Source organism: Arachis ipaensis, chromosome B1 (genome assembly GCF_059453495.1).
Source record: "Arachis ipaensis isolate K30076 ecotype BB chromosome B1, ASM5945349v1, whole genome shotgun sequence".
In the NCBI taxonomy this organism is placed as follows: Eukaryota; Viridiplantae; Streptophyta; class Magnoliopsida; order Fabales; family Fabaceae; genus Arachis; species Arachis ipaensis.
The window spans coordinates 5,545,580-5,567,336 of record NC_142436.1 but is presented as its reverse complement, the minus strand read 5'-3'; the positions used below and the strand labels follow the sequence as shown (position 1 = coordinate 5,567,336).

At 32.7% G+C, this 21,757-nt stretch overlaps 2 protein-coding genes across 2 annotated transcripts; one reads left to right on the top strand and one right to left on the bottom strand.

Moving 5' to 3' along the window:
- The first annotated feature begins 13,041 nt into the window (after positions 1–13,041).
- On the top strand, positions 13,042–14,433 carry LOC107644915 (uncharacterized). Its single transcript, XM_016348873.1, has 3 exons — positions 13,042–13,186; positions 13,371–13,588; positions 13,636–14,433. The coding sequence occupies exons 1-3, from the start codon at positions 13,042–13,044 to the stop codon at positions 14,431–14,433; spliced, it is 1,161 nt and encodes a 386-aa protein (XP_016204359.1).
- Positions 14,434–16,957: 2,524 nt separating this feature from the next.
- Positions 16,958–20,982, bottom strand: LOC107607942 (Tetratricopeptide repeat (TPR)-like superfamily protein). The gene is made up of 3 exons (XM_016309858.3): positions 20,675–20,982; positions 18,760–20,396; positions 16,958–17,871 (listed from the first exon to the last, which is right to left on the bottom strand). Exons 2-3 carry the CDS (start codon positions 20,193–20,195, stop codon positions 17,625–17,627), a joined length of 1,683 nt encoding a protein of 560 aa, XP_016165344.1. The 5' UTR covers positions 20,196–20,396; positions 20,675–20,982; the 3' UTR covers positions 16,958–17,624.
- Between the last annotated feature and the right edge of the window lie 775 nt (positions 20,983–21,757).

Here is a 21,757-nt window from a genome sequence, read left to right as displayed (position 1 = left end):
ATTTCTGTCAATGTATTATAACTCACTACAATAATTAAACAAAAAAAAAAACATAAAAAAGAAATTAGAGGTCTGCTACAAATATAAGCCTTTTTGGCTTACAAGCTATACAAGTTGTTCCAAATCCAAGAAAAAACACGCGCCCCTTTCACAACACTTTCATTCTTTTTCTTCTTCCTCAATCAAAACGCAAACCATCAAGATTCAAGGGACATTCGAAACAAACTACTACGATTCTGCAGAAACGTTCCAACTCCTCGCGAAGAGTAGAAGAAATCAAGAAAAAAGATACAAATTTCCATAAAAAATCACCAGAAAAAAAGAAGACACATTATTTAAGATACTGTTTTACTGTTCTTCTAGATTTTCTTTTCTAGATTGTCTCTGCTTTGTACCTCATCCTTAACCAGCAAAACATTAAAAGATTTCAAGAAGAAATATACTGTCTTCTTCTGTTTTAGGTGTATTTCTGTAATTCTTTCTGTAACTGTTTGGATGTATTTCTGTAACCGTTTGGATGTATTTCTGTAATCGTTTAAGTGTATTTCTGTAATCGTTTGGATGTATTTCTGAAGTTCTATTATCTTTAAAACGATTTGAAAGCTTGATTTCAGAAACCATAAAAATCGAAAAAAACGAAGCAAAGAGAGAACGCACGAAGGAGATCCAACAAATTTGGCAAAAAACTCGAAAAAAGAAACGAAATCTTTTAAAAAATGAAAGTTATATATTTGTGCGTTAATTGATTTGAATTGATTTAAAATTCTGTTAAAAAGACACGTAACATAAACAATGCGTTTAATGGATGAGTTAAACCACTTGTAAGTAGAAATTAATCCAAGAAGTTAATAGGAGAATGTAGATGTAATAGTGAGAAGCACTGAGTTCACTTAAAGAGGTATGGGTTTATGGATATGGAGAGATAATAGCCTCAAATCTAATAACCAATTATACCAACTCTTCATAATAATTTCACGTGAAAATGGCGTCATTTTCTGCTTGGCTTCACTTAAATACTTTATCTTAAACAGTACAAAACCCATTCCTAATTCAATGAATGCCATATGCTTTGACGAATATGTTTGGAAGCAGATCTAGGTGTTGAAACATTATTAACCAAGAACCTAAGAAAAACTCAAATTATTTAGAAGGACATATTATTTTTTTTTGTTCCTCCAATTTCTCTCCAAAATAAAATAGAATTCAACATATTTAATAATATTTTTACATTCTAATTTTATTATTGCATTATTAATTTATTTTTAATTATTTATTTATTTATTGTCTTATTTAATTTTGATTATCTCTTATCACATTCTTATCTTATTCTTTTCTCAAAATAATTTTATTTTATCTTATCTTATACTTGTCCTAATATATTTTACCTTTAACTAATTAAAATAATATAGATGCATTTGAAATTTTTGCTAAACGTTTTGCTTATTTTTTTAGAAGACTTTGATTATTGTTATAAGACACTTAAAGTGGCCATGAAATTGGGTCCTTGTGTTTATTATTGTGATATGACAAGTATTAAATGGTTTGTGATATATAATGATATATGTGAATGTGATTATATGGATTGTGGTTTATGTTGTGGATGAGAATAATGTCCCTCTTGATATTACTTATATCACTTCTATCTAATATCTCATTCTGACTTTTAATTATTTCGTTAACTCTCTTTCTGTGTCTCATCGATTAAAAAATAATATTATAATTCTTAACAATTAACTCATTAGATATTTTACTTATTTTATTATTATTTTTGTCTAAAATTAACGAATTTTACCTACATGTCACGTTTAACTAATAATATATTAAAAAATTATTTCAAAAGATAAAATACCTCCTACTATGTTAACAATATACTATAATAAAATAAGATAATTAAACATCCTAAAAAAATTTTAAAAGACACTTAAATTTTTAACTAATTTAAATATAAATCTATAATGACCTCTAAATTTTAACAAATTATACGTGCTACTGTACTAATTGTTGGCATTGATTGATAGTAGCTATAGTTTTTTGCTTCTTTTTTGATAGTATGTTCAAGAAAGGTTGGTCTCAAATGGTATTATTTTTATTACTTTAATTAATGGACAATGCAAATACGAAAAATTAATTTGGTCTGAAAGAATTTTTAGGTAATGATCAATCAAGGCATTAGGCCGAACTTGATTATGTACAATACGAAGATTAATGGCCTTTATAAGATTTGGGATTCGAAAAAGTTAGAAAACTTGTGAATGAGATGAGTGAGAAAGATTTAAAATCTAACAAGATCACATTCACAACACTAATGGATAGATATTATAAAGTGGAAAATAAAATTTGTATTGGAGATTAAAAAGAAAATGATTGACAGGATGAGGTAGTTTTTACTGTACTCATAGGACTTTGCAGAGAAAAAGAAAGAGAATGAAAGCAAGGAACTGAGGTTTTCGTCAACCAAGACCAACAACCAATGCAGTAAATACAATGGCATGTTGAAATTTAGGAATATTTGTTCTACTTCATTATTTATTTTGGGTTTATATGTATATATTTAAATTAGTTAGGAGTTTAAATATCTCCTAAAAAATTTTTAAGAACTTAATTGTCATATTTTATTGTAGCGTATTGCTAATACGACAAGAGACGTTTTATTTCTTAAAATGATTCTTTGACACGTCATCAACTAACGTGATATGTAGATAAAATTTGTTAGCTCTAGATGGAGACAATAACAAAAAGAGTAGAATGTTTAACAAAATTAATCGTTAAAGACCATAATGTTATTTTCTAATCAATGAGAGACAAAACAAAAATTAGCAAAATAATTAAGAGTCGAAATAAAATTTTACTTTTTTTTTTCAATTTTCTTAAAATGCCTTCACCAACCTACTCGACCTCTAATTACCAAATCCAATCTCTCTTTCATTTGGATTTGAATCTTTTAAAATTTAAATTTTACTTTAAAGAGTAAAGTGTGATTTTTTATCATTTATTATTTTATAGATGAAACTAAAAAAATATATAAAAAAAAATCATTAAAAATCACACTTTATCCTTTAAAATAAAAATTCAAAATTTAAAAGATCTAAATTTCTTTCGTTAAGTCTGATCCTACCAACGAAAGGCAAAGAGTGTGGGAATCTTAAAAAAGATGAACAACATTCTTGAAGACAAGTTTAATAGTTCTGTGGCCCCATCAAAGTCTTCATCTTCAACTTGGTCAAGTTCATCTTCATCTTTCACATTTAATATTTTGTGTTGGTTTGAATTGATTTTTTTTGAGTTAAAAAAGTATTTTTTTTAAAATAAAATATTTTTATTTAATTTAAAATTTATTTACATATGTCTTTTAAAAAAATATTTTTATTGAAAAAACAAATTATTTATTTTTTTAAAAATTAACAATACTTTATTTTAAAAAAAAAAACAAAAACAAGACATTTTTAATACTTAAAATTTTTTTTTAAAAAGTCTATCCAAATATAAAATAATTTTTGTCTATTAAAAAAATAAAAAAATTAAATATCTTTTTTAAAAATTAATTCAAACTGATCATTTATTTGAGTATAATATTTTGCAATTTTTAATAAAAGCTTCACTATTTCTGCTGCTGCTACTACTAATAATAATATTAGACATATTATTTTGCAATCCTGGATAAAGTGGCTGAAGAATTCTTAGACAGTGATGATACATTTAACAATATTTTTGTAACAAAAACTAATAAAATTGGCACAAATCTAAAAAAAAAAAAATGTGCCCATGCATGATGCATTACACTTTTTTTTTTCACGTTTTTTTAGTATAAATTTTTTTGTTAAAGTACATAATACAGAAAATTTTGCATATAGCACATAATTTATCGATATAACATAAAAAAATTTTATACATAATATATAAATTTTTTACACAAATATATTTTATTAATTGGGTAATTCAATATTTTAAATTTGTGATTCTTCAAAGTTTTTGTGCGATACATCAAAATTTAATTTCTGTGCATGCATCAAAATTGGTTTCGGTGTTAATGTTATGAACTTAGGGTTCTTTAAAAAATTTTATGTTGTGCATTTATATTTTTGTACTGTGTATTAAAATTTTTGTTCTCAAACAAAAAAAGAGAAGAAATCTGATAAAATTTTGTGTATGAAGAGAAAAATTGTACGTGAAAAATGAAATTATGCAGAGTTGTATTATTGCATGCCTGAAATGGTAATGATACAAGTGATATATATTAGTTATATCCTCTGTTTTAACAAGAAAGTTGCACACACTTCTTGATAACTAGTTCAACGATACTTGCAACTCTTCTTGTATTATATTCTCATCTATAACAAAATCAAATAAGAGGAGAGACGATAACCACGATAACGTTGTTGAAGAAAAAACACGAAAAAAAATATGCTATATAATTTGGTTGGGACTTAATCAGTACAATATTTGACCACATAGTTTTACTAATTCTTAAAATGTATTTTTTTATGGTAGGAAGGTACAGTAACTTGCAATTATAATATTTGATTTCAATAATAATAATTGTTGGAATAAATAATTTTATTAACCCAAATCATCCGTATTGAATCATCAAAAATATATATCATACTCGAATGCGGAAACGTACCTGAATTCATAAACATAAATCATACGACCAGAAGATTTTGGATCTTGTGGTTCTTTCGATCTTCCTCAACCAAAGCCTTCTGTATTCCTAGGTGGCTGAACTGCAACTCTTTTGATGGGAAAATAGTAACAAAGACGGCTTTGGTATATTGGGGACCGAAACCCTGAAGGTCTATTTATATTTGAGCATGGCACCCATTAAACCCTTAAACCCAAATAAAATAGTATCTAAAACCCAAAAGATAATATATCTAAAATCCAAAAAGATAATTATCTAAGGAACAAAAGATAATATCTGGTTTTATTCTCATTTAATTCCAAATCAAAAGTAATAATGACTTATTCAATTAGCATTTAAAACAATAAATGAGATCATCATTATATAAGTCATTTAATTTGAAATCGCATAATTTGTGATTATAATTAATATATGTATTGCCCACAAATAAGTAAGGAAATCAAATAATTTTCTAACAATCTCCCACTTGGGCTATACATATATTATTTCTTGACATAATCACATCTTTATAAACTTTATGCGCGCATCTGAATGCTATTTCTCTCATTACTTTAACAATCTGGTCCGTCTCATACATTAGATATGGAACTACCGCAACTTTTATCACATTAAATGCCGTGACTAAACCACGCCAATCACCATCCTAATATACTTAACGACATAGATCAAATTTGGATGAGTAATATGGAAATTACATGCTAAGTGATCTCATGCATGTCTATTTCCAGCTGGTCCAACTTTATTGAGATCAAACACAATACAAATATTGCAAAATGAACATTTCACATAACATGAAATAAACCATCAACTTAATTCTGCAGAAAAATAACTCAATATCTGTCATAGGACATATAGCATAAACTCCCACTAAACCAAGGCATCACAAATATTGACACCCATCCGAGCAGTGTGCTCATGAAAAACTTTAGGGGTCAATCCCTTGGTAATGGGTCTGCTAGCATATACTCTGTTCCTATATGTCTTATGAAAATTTGTTTTTCTTAAACTTTCTCCTTGACAACTAAGAACTTAATGTCTGTATGCTTCGATTTTGTCAAGCTCTTATTGTTATTGGAGAATAGTACTGCTGACTTATTGTCACAAAATATCTTTAATGGCCTTTCAATGTCATCTACTATATGAAGCTTAGTGACAAAGTTTCGCAACCATATGCCATGAAATCAGAATCAGAGTACCTAATGATCTCCAAATTTTCTGATCTCCGATAAATAAGCATGTAATTCTTTGTTCTCTTTAAACAACGCATTACGCGTTTAACAGCTATCCAATGATCCATATCCAAATTGCTCAAGTATCTACCCAACACTCCCACTATAAATAATATATCGGGATGTATGTAGAGTTGAGCATACATTAAATTCCCTAGTGTTGATACATAAGGTTTATCATGCATTGTTGTCTTCTTAAGATTATTTTGGGGCATTGCTTGAGACTAAACTTGTCTCCTTTAACTACGGGTGTGTCCATTAGTCTACAACTTTCTATGACATATCTACTTAAAATCTTTTTGATATAGTTCTTTTGTGACAATCCAAGAATACCTTGAGAGCAGTCTCTTAGTATCTCGATTCCTAATACAAAAGAGGCATCACCAAGATCTTTCATTTCGAATTTGTTCGATGGAAATTTCTTAGTTTCATGCAACAAACCTATATTGCTACTGGCAAGTAGAATGTCATCAACATGTAAGACCAAAAGGATGTATTTACTCCCACTGAACTTGCGGTATACACATTCATCTATAATATTTACCTCAAAACCATGAGGTAATGACTTAATTAAACTTGTGATACCATTAATGGGAAGCTTGTTTGAGGCCATATATGGATTTTCTCCTTTTTCTATTGGATCTCCTTAATGACACTTCTTGAGGTTGTTGAGCTTGCTGTATGGGTTGCGGTTGAGGAGGATTCTCATTATTTTCCTGTACTGTAGCAGTATCTTGAGCAACAACAATATTCTCATTGTTCTCTTGTACTGTAGCTGGATTTACAGTAGGATTCTCATTGTGCTCTTGTACTATAACTGTATCTTGAACAATAATAGGCACAAGGTCCTGATCATTGTCAGTTATAGAATCCTCATCAAAAGCAACATTCCTAATATTTCCTTCCCCCCAAGCTCAACATCCTCAAGAAATCTCGCATTTTCCGTCTCAAAATAGACCTTGATGCAGGATTGTAAAACTTGTACCCCCGTGAACGCTTAACGTAACCAATAAAGTAGCAACTAATTGTCCTTGAGTCCAATTTTCTTTCATGCGGCCTATAAGGTCGCGCCTCAACTGGACATCCCCAAATATACAAATGCTTTATACTGGGCCTTTTTCCAGTCCAAATTTCATATGGGATTTTGTTAACTGCTTTGCTTGGCACCCTATTAAGGATGTACACTGCGGTCTTTAAGGCTTCTCCCCAGAGTGATTTAGGCAAAGAAGAATGACTAATCATACTTCTCACCATGTCTTTAAGAGTTCGGTTCCTTCGCTCTGCAACACCATTCATGCTAGGTTTGCCTGGCATGGTGTATTGCGGAACAATACCATACTCCTCTAGGAAAAGAGCAAAAGGCCCGAGACGTTGCTCACCTGAACCATCATATCTTCCATAGTATTCACCACCACGATCAGATTTGACAGCTTTAATTTTCTTTCCAAGTTGAAGTTCAACTTCAGTTTTGAAAGACTTGAAAACATCCAAGGCTTGGGACTTTTCATGAATTAAATATAGATACCTGTAACGAGAGTAATCATCTATGAACGTAATAAAGTACCGTTGTCCATTCCAAGAGACAATAGGGAATGGGCCACATATATCGGTATGTATCAGTTCTAGGACATCTTTGGCTCTCTCGGCACCTAATTTCCTTTCGTTTGTTCTTTTTCCCTTTATGCACTCAATACAGACTTCAAAGTCCGCCAAATTTAGGGGTCCAAGAATTTCATCCGACACGAGCCTCTGAATTCTCTGTTTAGAGATGTAACCTAGGCGTTTGTGTCATAATGATGCCGAATTCTCATTTAGTTTTTGTTTTGTACCCGTTTGTAGTATTTCATTATTATAGGAATTTAAGTCAAGCCTATATAGATTATCCACCAAATGACCAGAGCAAATATTATTCGAATTATAAGAGACTGACTTTATTGTCTCCGAACGAACAAAATAACCTGATTTGTCCAAACGAGAAACAGAAACCAAATTTCGTCTAAATGACGGTACATAAAATGTCTCTAGTAAATCTAAGTAAAATTCACTCATGGAACATAATCTGAAAGTTCCTATAACTTCGATTGCAACTATATTGCTGTTTGCCACATAGATGTATCTTTCAGCATCACTTGGCGGTCGGTTCCACAGGAAACCCTGCATAATAACACTTACATGAGTAGTAGTAACAGAATCTACCCACCAAGTATCAATAGGTGCATAACTTAAACTAGCCTCAGAACAAACGAAAGTAAGAATTATACCCTTCTTTACATGCCAAGTGGCATATTTGGTACAATCCTTCTTCATGTGTCCCACCTTCTTACAGAAGAAACAGGTTGAAACTTGATCCTGTTTCTTAGTCTTTTTCTGCTGAGAAGGCACATCCGCAGTAGTATCATGCTTTCTTTTATACTGAGAAGATGAAGCCATATGAGCACTTTCAGTCTTATCTTGCTGTAGCCTCTCTTCTTCTTGCACACAGTGAGATATAAGCTCATTTAAGGACCAAGTGTCCTTCAGAGTGTTATAACTCACTTTGAATTTTCCAAAGTGTGCAAGAAGGGAAATCAAAATAAAATACACGAGTAAATCTTCAGACAACTCTAACTTTAGTGCTTTCAATTTTGAAACAAGATGAGACATTTCCATAATGTACTCCCTTATGTTCCCTTTACCTTTATACCTCATGGAGACAAGTTTGCACAAAAGGCTACTTGCCTCTGCCTTTTCATTCTTAGTAAAGAATTTTTCAATATCTTTCAGCAACTGTTTAGCATCTTTATCCTCAGTAATTGAGCCCCGAAACGTCTCAGGAATTGAGCGTTTCATGATCATAATGCTCATTCGATTGGATCTCTCCCACTTCTCTATTTTAACCTCATTGAGATTTTTCGGAGTGAAAATGGGTTTCTCCTCTTGAAGAGCTATATCTAGATCCATACAACCGAGGACAATTTCCACGGTATCCTTCCAAACTTTAAAGTTTGAACCATTCAACATAGGAATACTGCTAATTTGTGCAGAAACATTGGTAGTTGAAGCCATAGTTTCTGAATCAGAACAAAAGGAACATGCAGTAAATATTAGTTAAATAATGGGGAAAAGTCCATATTGAGATATCTAGAACAACATTAATTTTCAATCTTTGGATAGAAAATTAACTGTAAGTGATACTCTCATTGCAGTAATCAAATATTGTCGAAATTCTTGTCACACATTAAGCCTTTCTTTGGACAGACTTAATGCGCACATGGAAACTTAAACTTCGCAACCTATTTATTACCGCATATATTTTCTATCAATTGGCCAAACAATAACCTTCCTTTGAGCTGATTATTGACCGCATAATTAATAGAAAATAAACAAAAGTGTGCAATGCTTATTATTTGGCCAAACAATAAACTTCCTTTGGGCCGATTATTGTTCGCATAAATAATAAGCATTACTTTATTCTTAATTAGTTACCCAAACATGTATTTACTATCAATATGTGTATATAATTCGGCAAAATATAGACCTTCCTTTGGGCTGACCAATATTCGCATGAATTATATATCGTCATATTCCTTATGTTTTGAATAAATTAATTTTTACAAAAGAGGCTACTTTGGCAGCATAATGTTCAATCAATTTATTCTAAAACCAAATCTTTATAAAATAGATGGGTATAATAATCTAAATTGTTACTAGTTTCTTTATGTAACAATATAAAAAATTTCTTAAACCGTATAAGGAATTAAATCTTAATAGTATCTTTTCAGACCTTAAAAAAAAAAACATAGTTATAATAGTAAAACAAATTTATGAGCCAAAAATTCTTTATCCGTTAAAATTAAAATCAAACATTATAATTGAATAATACTCTATTAATATTTTTTTAAAAAAAATCATTAATTTTATGAGTATCAATTTATACCTATACAAATAAAGCAACCAAAGCATGCTTATATTTCACCGTAACAAGCACACAATAATATATATGTATGTAATCGAACAAATTAATGATGCATATATATATAGACGGCTAACTCTGAAAGCAATCCAAATGGCCACAATAATATGCCTTGTGGATCGGAACAGTACTAGATTCATATATATATATATATATATATACATACACGCACAGTGACAAAAATACGCTCGAATTTTATTATCGATAAAAATATTTTTAAATAATTTAAAAATACAACAACAATATCCAATAGTAAATATATATTTTCAAAAAATACCTTAGAGATTGAATTTTGATGTGATTTTTTACAAATATAATTAAAAAAATTAAATATTATTATTCTTAAAATTTGGTGATTTTTTTCTAAGTATATATTTTTTTGTGATTTTTTAAAAATATTATTAGTTGTTAACAAAAAAATTACAAAAAAAATATATACTCAACGAAAAATCACCAAATTTTAAGGATAATAATATCTTATTTTTTTAATCATGCTTGCAAAAAATTACATCAAAATTCGATCTCTAATATATTTTTTGAGAAATACATATTTAATGTAAGATAATCTTGCAAAAAAAACTAACATTAAATATGTATTTCTCAAAAAATACATTAGAGATTGAATTTTGATATAATTTTTTGCAAACATTATTATAAAAATAAGATATTATTATTCTTAAAATTTGGTGATTTTTTGTTATGTATATATTGTTTTGTGATTTTTTAAAAGTATTATTAGTTGTTAACAAAAGAAATTATAAAAAAATATATACTTAACGAAAAATCACCAATTTTTATGTATAATAATATCTTATTTTTATAATCATGCTTGCAAAAAATTATATCAAAATTCAATCTCTAAGGTATTTTTTGAAAATATATATTTACTGTTGGGTATTGTTGTTATGTTTTTAAATTATTTGAAGGCATTTTTGTCGATAATAAAATTCGAGTGCATTTTTGTCAGCGTTTGAATAATTCGGGGGCATTTTTGGTAGTTAACCCTACATTCATGTGTATATTTTTATATATCCAGTATCATAATGTAAGGAGTAACATATATACATCGATCCATATATTGATTTAATAGAAAATAAAACTAAATATTTTCGATGATCAAATTATGAATGGCTCTGATACCACTTGTTGGAATAAATAATTTTATTAACCCAGATCATCCATATTGAATCATCAAAAATATATATCATACTCGAATGCGGAAGCGTACCTGAATTCATAAACATAAATCATACGACCGGAAGATTTTGGATCTTGTGGTTATTTCAATCTTCCTCAACCAAAGCCTTCTGTATTCCTAGGTGGCTGAACTGCAAATCTTTTGATGGGGAAAGAGTAACAAAAGCGGATTTGATATATTGGGGACCGAAACCTTGAAGGTCTATTTATATTTGAGCATGGCACCCATTAAACCCTTAAGCCCAAATAAAATAGTATCTAAAGCCCAAAAGATAATATATCTAAAATCCAAAAAGATAATTATCTAAGGAACAAAAGATAATATCTGGTTTTATTCTCATTTAATTCCAAATCAAAAGTAATAATGACTTATTCAATTAGCATTTAAAACAATAAATGAGATCATCATTATATAAGTCATTTAATTTAAAATAGTATAATTTATTATTATAATTAATATATGTATTGCGCACAAATAAGTTAGGAAATCAAATAATTTTCTAACAATAATAAGATAGAAAGTTTGGAAAAGACAAGCAAGAGGAATAATTAAGTGTTAGTTTAATAAAAAAAATTTTGAGAAGTGCTTGTATCTTACAGTTTTGAAAAATTAAAATATTTTATAAAGTTAGTTTGTATTTACCAAATTAAATAATTTAATATTTTATATATATTAATAAATATTCAAATGTATTTTCATATTTATATTTATTATAATTTTTTAACGTTTTTAAATTTATTTTACTAGACATAAATATTGTTATTTATGTTTATTAAAAAATAAATTTAATTTAATTTATTAAATATAAATATAAATATTATAATATTTAAAATGTTATGTTTCAAAAGTTAGTTTTAATAAGCTATTTATAGAAAATAAAATGTTTATCAAACAGATTTTAATTACGAGAAACTAATGACAAGAATACGTTTAAACCGTTAGATTTTTATATTAGTAACTAAGGATTTTTTTTTTAAAAATAAAATAAAAAAATAATTAAATTTTCAAACAAAATTTTTAAACTTTAATTTTTAGAATACGATTTTTTTTCTTTGCATTAAGGACAAATTCGTCATACTCCCAACAAACTCTAGGTTGAGTTTCTAAAATAAAAGCATGTCTGATGGAGAACGGAGCTCAAAACCACAATTTCATTTTCTACCTTCGTTCTCATTCTAGACATTTTTTTTTCTCTACAATGCCAATGAATCCATTGTTATCCATTCATTATGATGGTGAAATAGTATAAGATGAAGAATGTTCTATCGTTTTTAGATCTGGCCAACCGATAATTATCTATATGATACCGGAGTCAACGATAGTCTGTTGAGTTGGGTTGGGTGGCCGAGGATCATCTGCAGATACCATCAACGATAGTCTGTTGAGTGGAGCTGTTATACGAAATATTAAAAGGACGATGATCGATCTAAATATGCCACCTAAAGGTAGTCAAGATGGGTCTAATATTGAAGTTCATAATGCTAACATGATGGATGATGATGTTGAAAGTCATGAGGGTTCTGCTATTAGGGATCCGATGATGGATCAGTATGAAGTTAACCCTAATGACGGAGACGATGCTGATGATGAACCAACATAAATTTCTGATGATGGAGACGAGGAAGAAGAGATGAACTACTATGGTGACACACAAATTGCTCTGACATAGCCTGTGATTTATCGACCATATGACCGGCCGGATCACTTCTCCAGGTTGAATCTCGATGCAATGACTTTGGATTGGTCGTTTTCCCAGAGAGGCCCCGAAGAGGATCCAAGCAATGAGTTCGAGGTTGGACAACAATTTCAGAACAAGGAAGAAGTCATGTTGGCAGTTAAGAGGTACAACATCAGAAAGGACGCGGAGTATAAAATAGTGGAGAGTGACCAGTTGAAGTATAATGTACAATGTATCCAGTTTGGGCCCGGTTGTTCTTGGAGCATTCTCATATAATATCGTCGAAAGTAAGAAAAATAGGAGGTTAGGAGATACACTGGTACTCATACTTACATGCAAACATCGATGGAACAAGACCATCGTAGGTTGGATTCGAAGGTGATTGCCCAACACATTTTCGCAATGGTTAAAGCAGATCCAACAATCAGCATCAGGTTTCTGCAAGGAGGTGTGGAGAGTAACTTCGGTTACAAGGCGTCCTATAGAAAAGGTTTGACTTGCAAAACAGAAAGTCGTTGCTAAAATATATAGCGATTGGGAGGAGTCCTACAACGAGCTTCCTCATTGGTTATTCGCTATGCATATGTACTTACTCGGTAAGATTAATTTCATTGTGGTTATTTTCTATACAAGAAGTCACCATTTATTTGTGCTAATTGTTGATGTGTCTTTAGGTACTTGGGTACAACTTGTGACACAGCTTTGGCCTGGTTCAACCGACACTGTCATGTTTCATCGGGTTTTTTGGACGTTTTCACCGTGTGTTGAGGCTTTCAAGCATTGCAAGTCACTTATTTTCATCGATGGCACCCACTTATATGGTAAATATGGTGGGACGTTGCTAATGGCCATTGCTCAATATGACAATGCAAACATTTTGCCATTGTTGAGGGTGAGACGAAGGAGGCTTGGTCGTTCTTTCTTTCGTATATGCGGCAGCATGTGACACCACAACCCGGCGTCTTAGTGATTTCAGACAGACACAAATCAATTGATGGTGCGCTGAATGCTAAGGGAAGTTTATGGAAACCACCTCATGCCTTCCAAGCCTTTTGTACAAGACACATCGTTGCAAACTTCATTACTTACTTCAAAAACAAGGAGTTGAAGAAGATTATGATTAACGCAGCGTATTCGAAGTCGCAGCGTGAGTTCGCTCATTATTTTTGCCGTTTGAGGGGCGAAAATGTAGCAATCACAAATTGGCTTGAAGAAATGTCTCGGTTACAGTGGGTGCAGTATGCAGATGAAGGTCGTCGATTTAGTCACATGACGACAAATATCTTCGAGTTCATTAACGCTGTCATGAAAGGTTCTCGTAATTTGCCAATCACGGCTCTTGTTAAGTCAAGTTATTTCCATTTGGGTGAACTTTTTGGCAGGAAGGGTTCAGAGGCCCTTGCCCAACTTCAAGTCGGTGCTGAATTCTCACAGACGTTTATGAAGGCCATTGAATTCAACTCGAAGCACGTCAACACTATGAATGTTTACCAGTTTGATCTGTCGAGGATTAACTTCACGGTTGAAGAGTTAGCAGCCGTGCCTGGGTCCAGACAACAGAATTACCAAGTGCTACTTGATGAGGGTAAATGTGACTGTGGGTATTTTCAGGCTCTTCATCTTCCTTGCCGTCACGTCTTTGCAGCTTGCTCTCATGCAAGACTAGATTGGAAGCGGTTTGTACATCCTGTGTATCGCATGGAGTCGGTCTTTAATGTTTATAGATCAGAATTTTGACCCATAAGTCACGAGGAAGATTGGTCATCCTATGACGGGCCCCGTATTCAGCCCAACCCACGAATGATGAGAGTCAAGAGAGGTCGCCCCGTCAGCTCCAGGATTCGTAACAACATGGATGACGTTGAGCATAACAGGGAGAAGAGGTGCGGCTTGTGTCATCAAGTCCGTCACACGCATAGGACTTGCAAATCCATCGGGCCATAATAGCGGAATATGGTGATAGGCCCAGGACAGCAACAAGCTGACGCAACCACCCAAATTGCACTGACCATGCTTCGTGGCACGGTACATCTGGCGGTACAGCCATGCCAGCACAGCCGAGTCCCATGATAACCCGCCACATGTGCCAAGGTCCTCTAGGAGGGGGAGCCACCAGATATGCACCCAAAAGTCAGATGCATCTGGGAATAGGATACCCCCAATCAACTGCATGATATACCCTCTCGTGTACCTCAACAAGTGCTCCTCAGTGGCGTCCTGCTCCAGCTCTCTGCATATCGTGTTGTGGAACCATGTGAGCTTCACAGTCCACTTGATCTATGACTGTCTGTCATCTGGGCCAGGAACAGCACCCAGTAGCTGCTGGCAGAAGTCCTCAATGGACCATCTCTGATGGTGCTGCTCCTAACCAACTATGCATCCGCTAACAAGATCACCGTCGATCCTGAGTCCCAACTGATGGGCCACGTCCTGCAGGGTGATAGTCATCTCCCCACATGGTAGATGAAACGTGTGGGACTTAGGCCTCCACCTCTCTATCAACGCCGAGGCCAATGGCCAGTCGTGCTCGAACTCAACCATATACGCCACATACTCAAACCCGATTCGTTTGAGATATGGCCTAATATGCTCCGACGGCTATCTTATCAAATTCCGTCTGGTGCGCAAGATCCGAGGTGCCTACCACACGAAAAAAAAAAAGATGGTGAACACATAAAATAACAAATTTACTGTTTATTAATTACAATACAATAAACAACAGTAATAAAAGTATACCACTCGATCAAGTCTGCCAGCAATGTGCTCAACCTGATCCAATCTGTAAAGCGTATCCTCGTAGCCCAATAACTACTGCTCCATCTAACCACACTCTAGTAAAATAAAATTATACTAAACTCAGTTTCTTTCACATTAACTAAATTCTTAAAAAACATATTTAAACCTACTAATTGTCTACCTTACTTCTTAATCAGTTTATAAACTTACTAATTTTAACCCAACTACATGAGGCCGTCAACTAACACCCTAAACAACCCTAATGAATAACTAATTGAACCCTAAATTTTACTAATCATGTTTCTTTTTAATCTAACCTAACCTAACTAATTATTCCACTAATTACCTTCTAATTCACAACTTAAACTACCTATACTGACTAACATGTTATAAACAACAAACAGCAACCGTACTTGAAAACAATAACATAAAAAACCTAACTAACATGTAAACAGTAAATCTGTAACTCTAACTAACATGCAACCACTAAACAGTAACTTTAACTAACATGTAAACGGTAAGTTTAACTAACATATTATTTACTGGCCTGAAACTGACGATGTCGTGGATAACGAACTTCACGGGTGTCGAAAGACAGAAAATCTCATACAGAAGAATATGACTATCACAAGTGAAGAAGGAACAAAGTGAATTTGGATGAGAGATTTGGAAGGAAAGCGACAAATGAAAATGGCCCCACGTTTATATACTCTGCTGAATTCAGCCTAGAGTTCGTCGGGGGTGTGGCGAACTTGCCCTTAATGCAAAAAAAAAAAAAAATCGTATTCTAAAAATTAAAGTTCAAAAATCTTGTTTTGAGAATTAATTATTTTTTTTTATTTTCGAAAAAAATCTCAAAATTAAAATAAAAAAAGTCATTTGATTTTTTTTAAGTGAACATAGAAATATTTTCAATAGTTTTTAATTTGAATTCTAAACTATTTATTAAGAATTATGTGACCTACTTTGCTCTTTATTCGGAAACTTCTTTTCAGATGGCTGACATTTCCACATTAACCCTCAAGTAACCTACTAGAAAATATTTTGTCATATATATCATCAAATTGAAATATAATCCAGCAATAACAAAAGAAACGTGCAAAAAGGAGGAATTGGTACCCCGACCACATATATAACATCATTATTGATTAGTGAAGAAGGAAGAAATCAGAGCAAAATCGTAATATTATATCATATGCAAAATAAAAAATGTTTGTAATTAATAATTATGTCCAATAAATCCCTTACTCAAATTCTAGCCTTTCTTTCATCCAGCACATATTCTTTTTCTTTATCCCTCTCCATCATCATTCAATAAATTGAGCATAAAGAAAACTATCAAAGACTAGACCCACTAAGAATTTGTCCAGAGAGAATCCAGTAACATCGCTTACATAAGCAATATGAGATCAGTACAAAAAATAATTAATAATCATACGGCATATTGAAAATAACCCACGTGAAATTCAAGCCTCGTATTGAAAATCGAAAAAATCATTTTAATATTGAGAGAAAGAAAATCATATCCAAAAACGGCATCACATTAACAAGGAAGGATTAATTACAATTTGCCATGTGATTAAACATCATTACACTAAGTATGTGAAGTGTGAACAAAACAAAGATAAGAAACATTAGTGTGATTAAATATGTGCAAAAAGCAAATCCTGCTTCAATGACATCCAACGAAGCATAAACCTTATCAACACATTTTGAGAGAGCCAAAGGTGAAAGGTCCCATTTCCCCTTTCACACTCCACCCTTCATCTTTCCATATGAAACGCAGTGCCGTTTATTGCCAACTTACCAAGCCAAAATTAAATATTTCAACAACACAATCCATGCATCCTCTTGCCTCTCCAAAACGCCACCTCACAGCCACCATCTTCTCCATCAAAATCACATAACTAATTATAATTATAATTGCACATTCGATTGCACAAAATGTGACCCAATAAGCTCAAAATGAGCCATTGTAAAAAGACTTATGTACAATTATAATTACAAAGAGTTATATAACAAAACAAACCCCCACCTCTCCTATTTCCCTCAACTCAATAAAAAAATTTAGAACAAAACATAGCCTACAAAACTTTTCTTTTTTATTTTGCTTTGAAAATTTTTTTCCCTTATTTTCTCTATATTCTTTTACAATTTATTTTTTTTTCTTCTTCTTGAGATATTTATTCCAATTAAAGTTCTTGGGAGGCATCAGATGACAAAGGGTAACAAGTGTCTTCCCCACCAGTGTTCCATAGGAAATGAGCATAATCAGCGGCATAGAAAGAGTTTGAAGGCTCAGCTGAAATTGCTTCCAAATAAGTCTCTTCTGCAGCCCACAAATCATTCTTCACTTTCCATAGAAACGTTGCGTACTTATTAAATGCCTCTGGGTCACGAGGTTCAACCCCTATTGCCTTCTTGAAGTATTCTTCCGCTCTGGTGAAATAATTCAAAGAACAGGACCAAAATGTCAACATCAATTTTAACCACTTTTCACATGAAAATTGCAATGCCAAACTACTCAATTTCAAGGATATTTCTTTCATTACGTTACTAAGCAATTTATTATTATGTGCTGTCTGTGATAGTTTTCCTTATAGGCATATTATAGCCATGTACAGATTTAAATACTAGTGTAAATTACAGAGTAAAGTCTAAACCAAAAAATTATTAAAAAGTCAAAGTCAACAAAGTTCCGTGTGAGATCATTTGTGATGCACGTGACTATCACGCGCGGAAGATGACAGATACCGAAATATATAGATCCTGCTCATGAACCTGTGGTGCAGGGTAAATACACCGCATACTCTTCTATCAAGATTCAAACTTGGACAAATCAAAAACCTCATTGTCTTTTTTATCCCCCTAATTTTTTTTCAGTTTGGGTTTTAATATATTTTTGACGATGAATTAGAATATGCTTTCGCTGCTCCTACCTAGAACGACCTCTTTGGTAACACACACATAATTCATATAAAAACAAAATCATAAATTAGTCAGTCCTACAAGAGTATATTATTACCACAACATACAATAATCAAATATATTTTTGTAAAATCTGGCTTTCCATTTTCTTTTAACAAAGCAAGAAACACATGACGAGTTAATTTTTATGGACTTTCAAGTAGTCATATATAACTTTAATAAATATATTTTTACCAATGATGGAGACTCTATGCATGTGAATTTCGACTTTTACCAAAACATTACTACGGGAATAATAATAATAATACTAGAAACTAGAATACTTATGCCATGGCAAGCAAAATTAGCAAATAAAAGTGAAGAATTTTTTGAAAAAGAAAAAAAAAAAGGAAAATTCACCTGTCGTAATCATGTGCAACGAGGTAGAGGAACTGAGCATAGTTTGAGAGAAGAAGAGAGTTGTTTGGTTCCTTAGACAAGCCCGTTTGGTAAACCAACTCCGTTCTCAGATACTCAGCATAGTCATCACTCTCCATCTTGGCTTTTACGGGCGAAACGAACTGTTTCATCGAGTCACGATTCACATCCTCCATTCTAGAAGCTTCCTCCACCATCGAACTCCACAGCTCCTCTTCTTCCTCCTCCACTGACGAAGACTCCGCATTATTATTATTATTGTTATTGCTCTCCCCTGTTCTGTAAACCTGAGACTGCGACGACGTCAAACCGTCAGGGAAAACCGTTCCCTGGTGCCGGTCCGACCGGTCAGACCGGCCTTCCCCGTCGGTTCCGTTCGCCGCTGGTCGGAATTTCCCTCCGCCACCGTTTCCGCCACCAACGGAAGTCGTTTTCTTCCCGTTAGATGATGACACGGTGAATGTCTTTACCGCAGAGGAATCAAATCCGCTCTGATTATCACTGACAGACTCCTCTTCTTCCATCTCCATGGTCAGCGTAGGTGGATTCACGGCGGCCATGACGGCGGCGTTGTGTCCCATGGAATGAACGGTGAAATTGGCGAGCAAGATCATGACATAAACCATGAGAGTAGGGGTGTGTGAGAACACTTGCTGGAAGAGCCAAACGAAGGAAGCGTGCATTTCCGTTTGTACCCTCTCGAGGATTCCTTGTAGGTCTTGGTAGCAGAGAGTCTCTCTCATCTGGAGGGTGTAGCTATGGAGCTCTCGAATGATGAACACCATAGAAGAGAACGCTTTCTTCACCGAACAGCACGCGGATTCACCTGCCTCCCTAAAACCTTCCTTCCATTGGAGCTTCTTCTTGATGATCCTCAATGAGAACGGAAGCTCCACGCTGTTCGCTTTCCGCTCTATGTTCGCCGGAATGATTATCTCCTCTCCACCGCCGGACACCATCCACGGCGGCTCCGGGATGCTCTGCCCATTCACGAAATTCGAGGACGAGGTTGGAGAAGAAGTGCCGTCCGAATCTGAATCGTCTTCGTTGAGCTGAAACCCGAGGGTCAAGTCTTCGATCTTCTTAGCGAATTCCTCGTCGGAGAAGGAATCTAAGCTCGCGCTACAGGATCTTCTGATCGGTGTTCTGGTGTTGGTCGAGAAGAGGTGATTGTGAAAATCTAAGGATCGAGACCTGTGGAGAAACGACGTGGTTTTGAAGAGTGTGCAAGGGTGGACGAATCGGCACGATAGGGAAGGATTGAAACTGCGTCGTTTTGACGAAGCATAGGAATATACATAAGAAGGGGATGAAATCGCAGAAGCTAGGGTTTGAGAACAAGAGGAAGGAGAAGAAGAAGGGGAATAATGAGGTAATGACCATTGCAAACAGGGAGTAACAACCTTCAATCCTCCCATGATTATGTCACAGAGAGAAAAGAGATTGAACTCAAAAAGAAATAAAAGAAAGAGGTATTTTTATAAAAAGAGAATGAGGATGAGAATAAGAATCAGTGTTGGAAAAGACGAAGAAGAAGCTTTGCTCAAACACCTGTTCATAACAAACTTTCTTTTCTTGTTAGTTTTTTTCTTTCTGCCATTCAACAACAGCACTCCAACCTGAAAAACCAACAAAGCAGATTTATAATTGGAAACGCGCTTTCATGGGGACAGCACAAATGAAATATTTATATAAAAAAAGAAACAGCGTTCAATTTTTTTTCTTTTTTTAATTAAAAAATAAGTAAATAATGAACGCATAATTTTCATGGCTAATGATGACTGTAGGCATGAAAATCGGATCTTTGAACGGGACTCGAGAAACAAAGAAAAAGAAGCGAGATCCGAGGGACACTAGTGGAAAATGAAGAGAGATAGTGTTGATTTAATTTACTCACTTGTCATTTGTGTGAGGAGCTGAATTTTCGGGTTAATGTTGCGGTTTGTTTGGGTCTGGTTTTTATTTTCTTTTCTTGGAATCTCTTTTTCTTTTTTCTCGCCGGCCAAGATTTTCCGACGTACGGCAGCGGAGAAGAAGCGCAATAGTGGTTGCCACTTCTGTGTTTCAGTAAGATGAGAGGAAGCTGAACTGGTATTTATATGAGAGAGTAATGAGGGTGAGACCGTGAGAGAGAACCGAGAAGAGTGAGAAAAAATATCATGGGTTCGTGACCGGCTATGGCGGTGGCAATGGTCCAATTAGATTAGAGTATTGAAATTTTGAGAAGAAGATAAATAAATTTTTCATCTTTTAATTTGTAGATATTTAAATTTTAGAGAAATTAAAATTAAATGTCCTTTTAATTGTATTAATTAGGTCAATACGGATACATATGTAAAAATATTTTTAAAATAGAATAAATTAAACTCAAAATTTAATGTGTCTAAATTTTAAAAATATCAAAAACTTAAATATATTTTTAAATATTTAAAAATTTAAATATCTATAAATCAAAAACTTAAGAAATAATTTATTTTTAAAATTTATTATTATCCGAATATCAACTTATTTTCTTTTAGATGACTTTGACATTTATTATTAGTCTTTAAAATAGTTTCAAGCTTCCATTTGTTGGTGTCTAGTTTAAAGCTTTGATGTTCATATTTATTAAATTAATTTTGATTCTTTAAATTGTTACCATTTTCTCTTTCACTTTCTATCTTCATACATGTACTAAAAAAAGTTTATTTTAAAAAAATCCTTAATAAAATTAGAATTTATTTAATATATACTTTTGGGACATATAATAAAATTACTAATAATAAAATTTTAAATTTTTTAATAAATATTAAATAAATATATTAAAAAATACTTTTTTATATTTTTAATAAAAAATTAATTTGTAATTTTAATATATATGTTTAAGACACAAGATAATAAAATTCATAAAATTATAGTACCTTATTTTAAATTTTTTTAAATAATACTTTGAGAGTAAAGATTCTTTGTGTTTTACTCTAGAAAATAACATAAATAATTT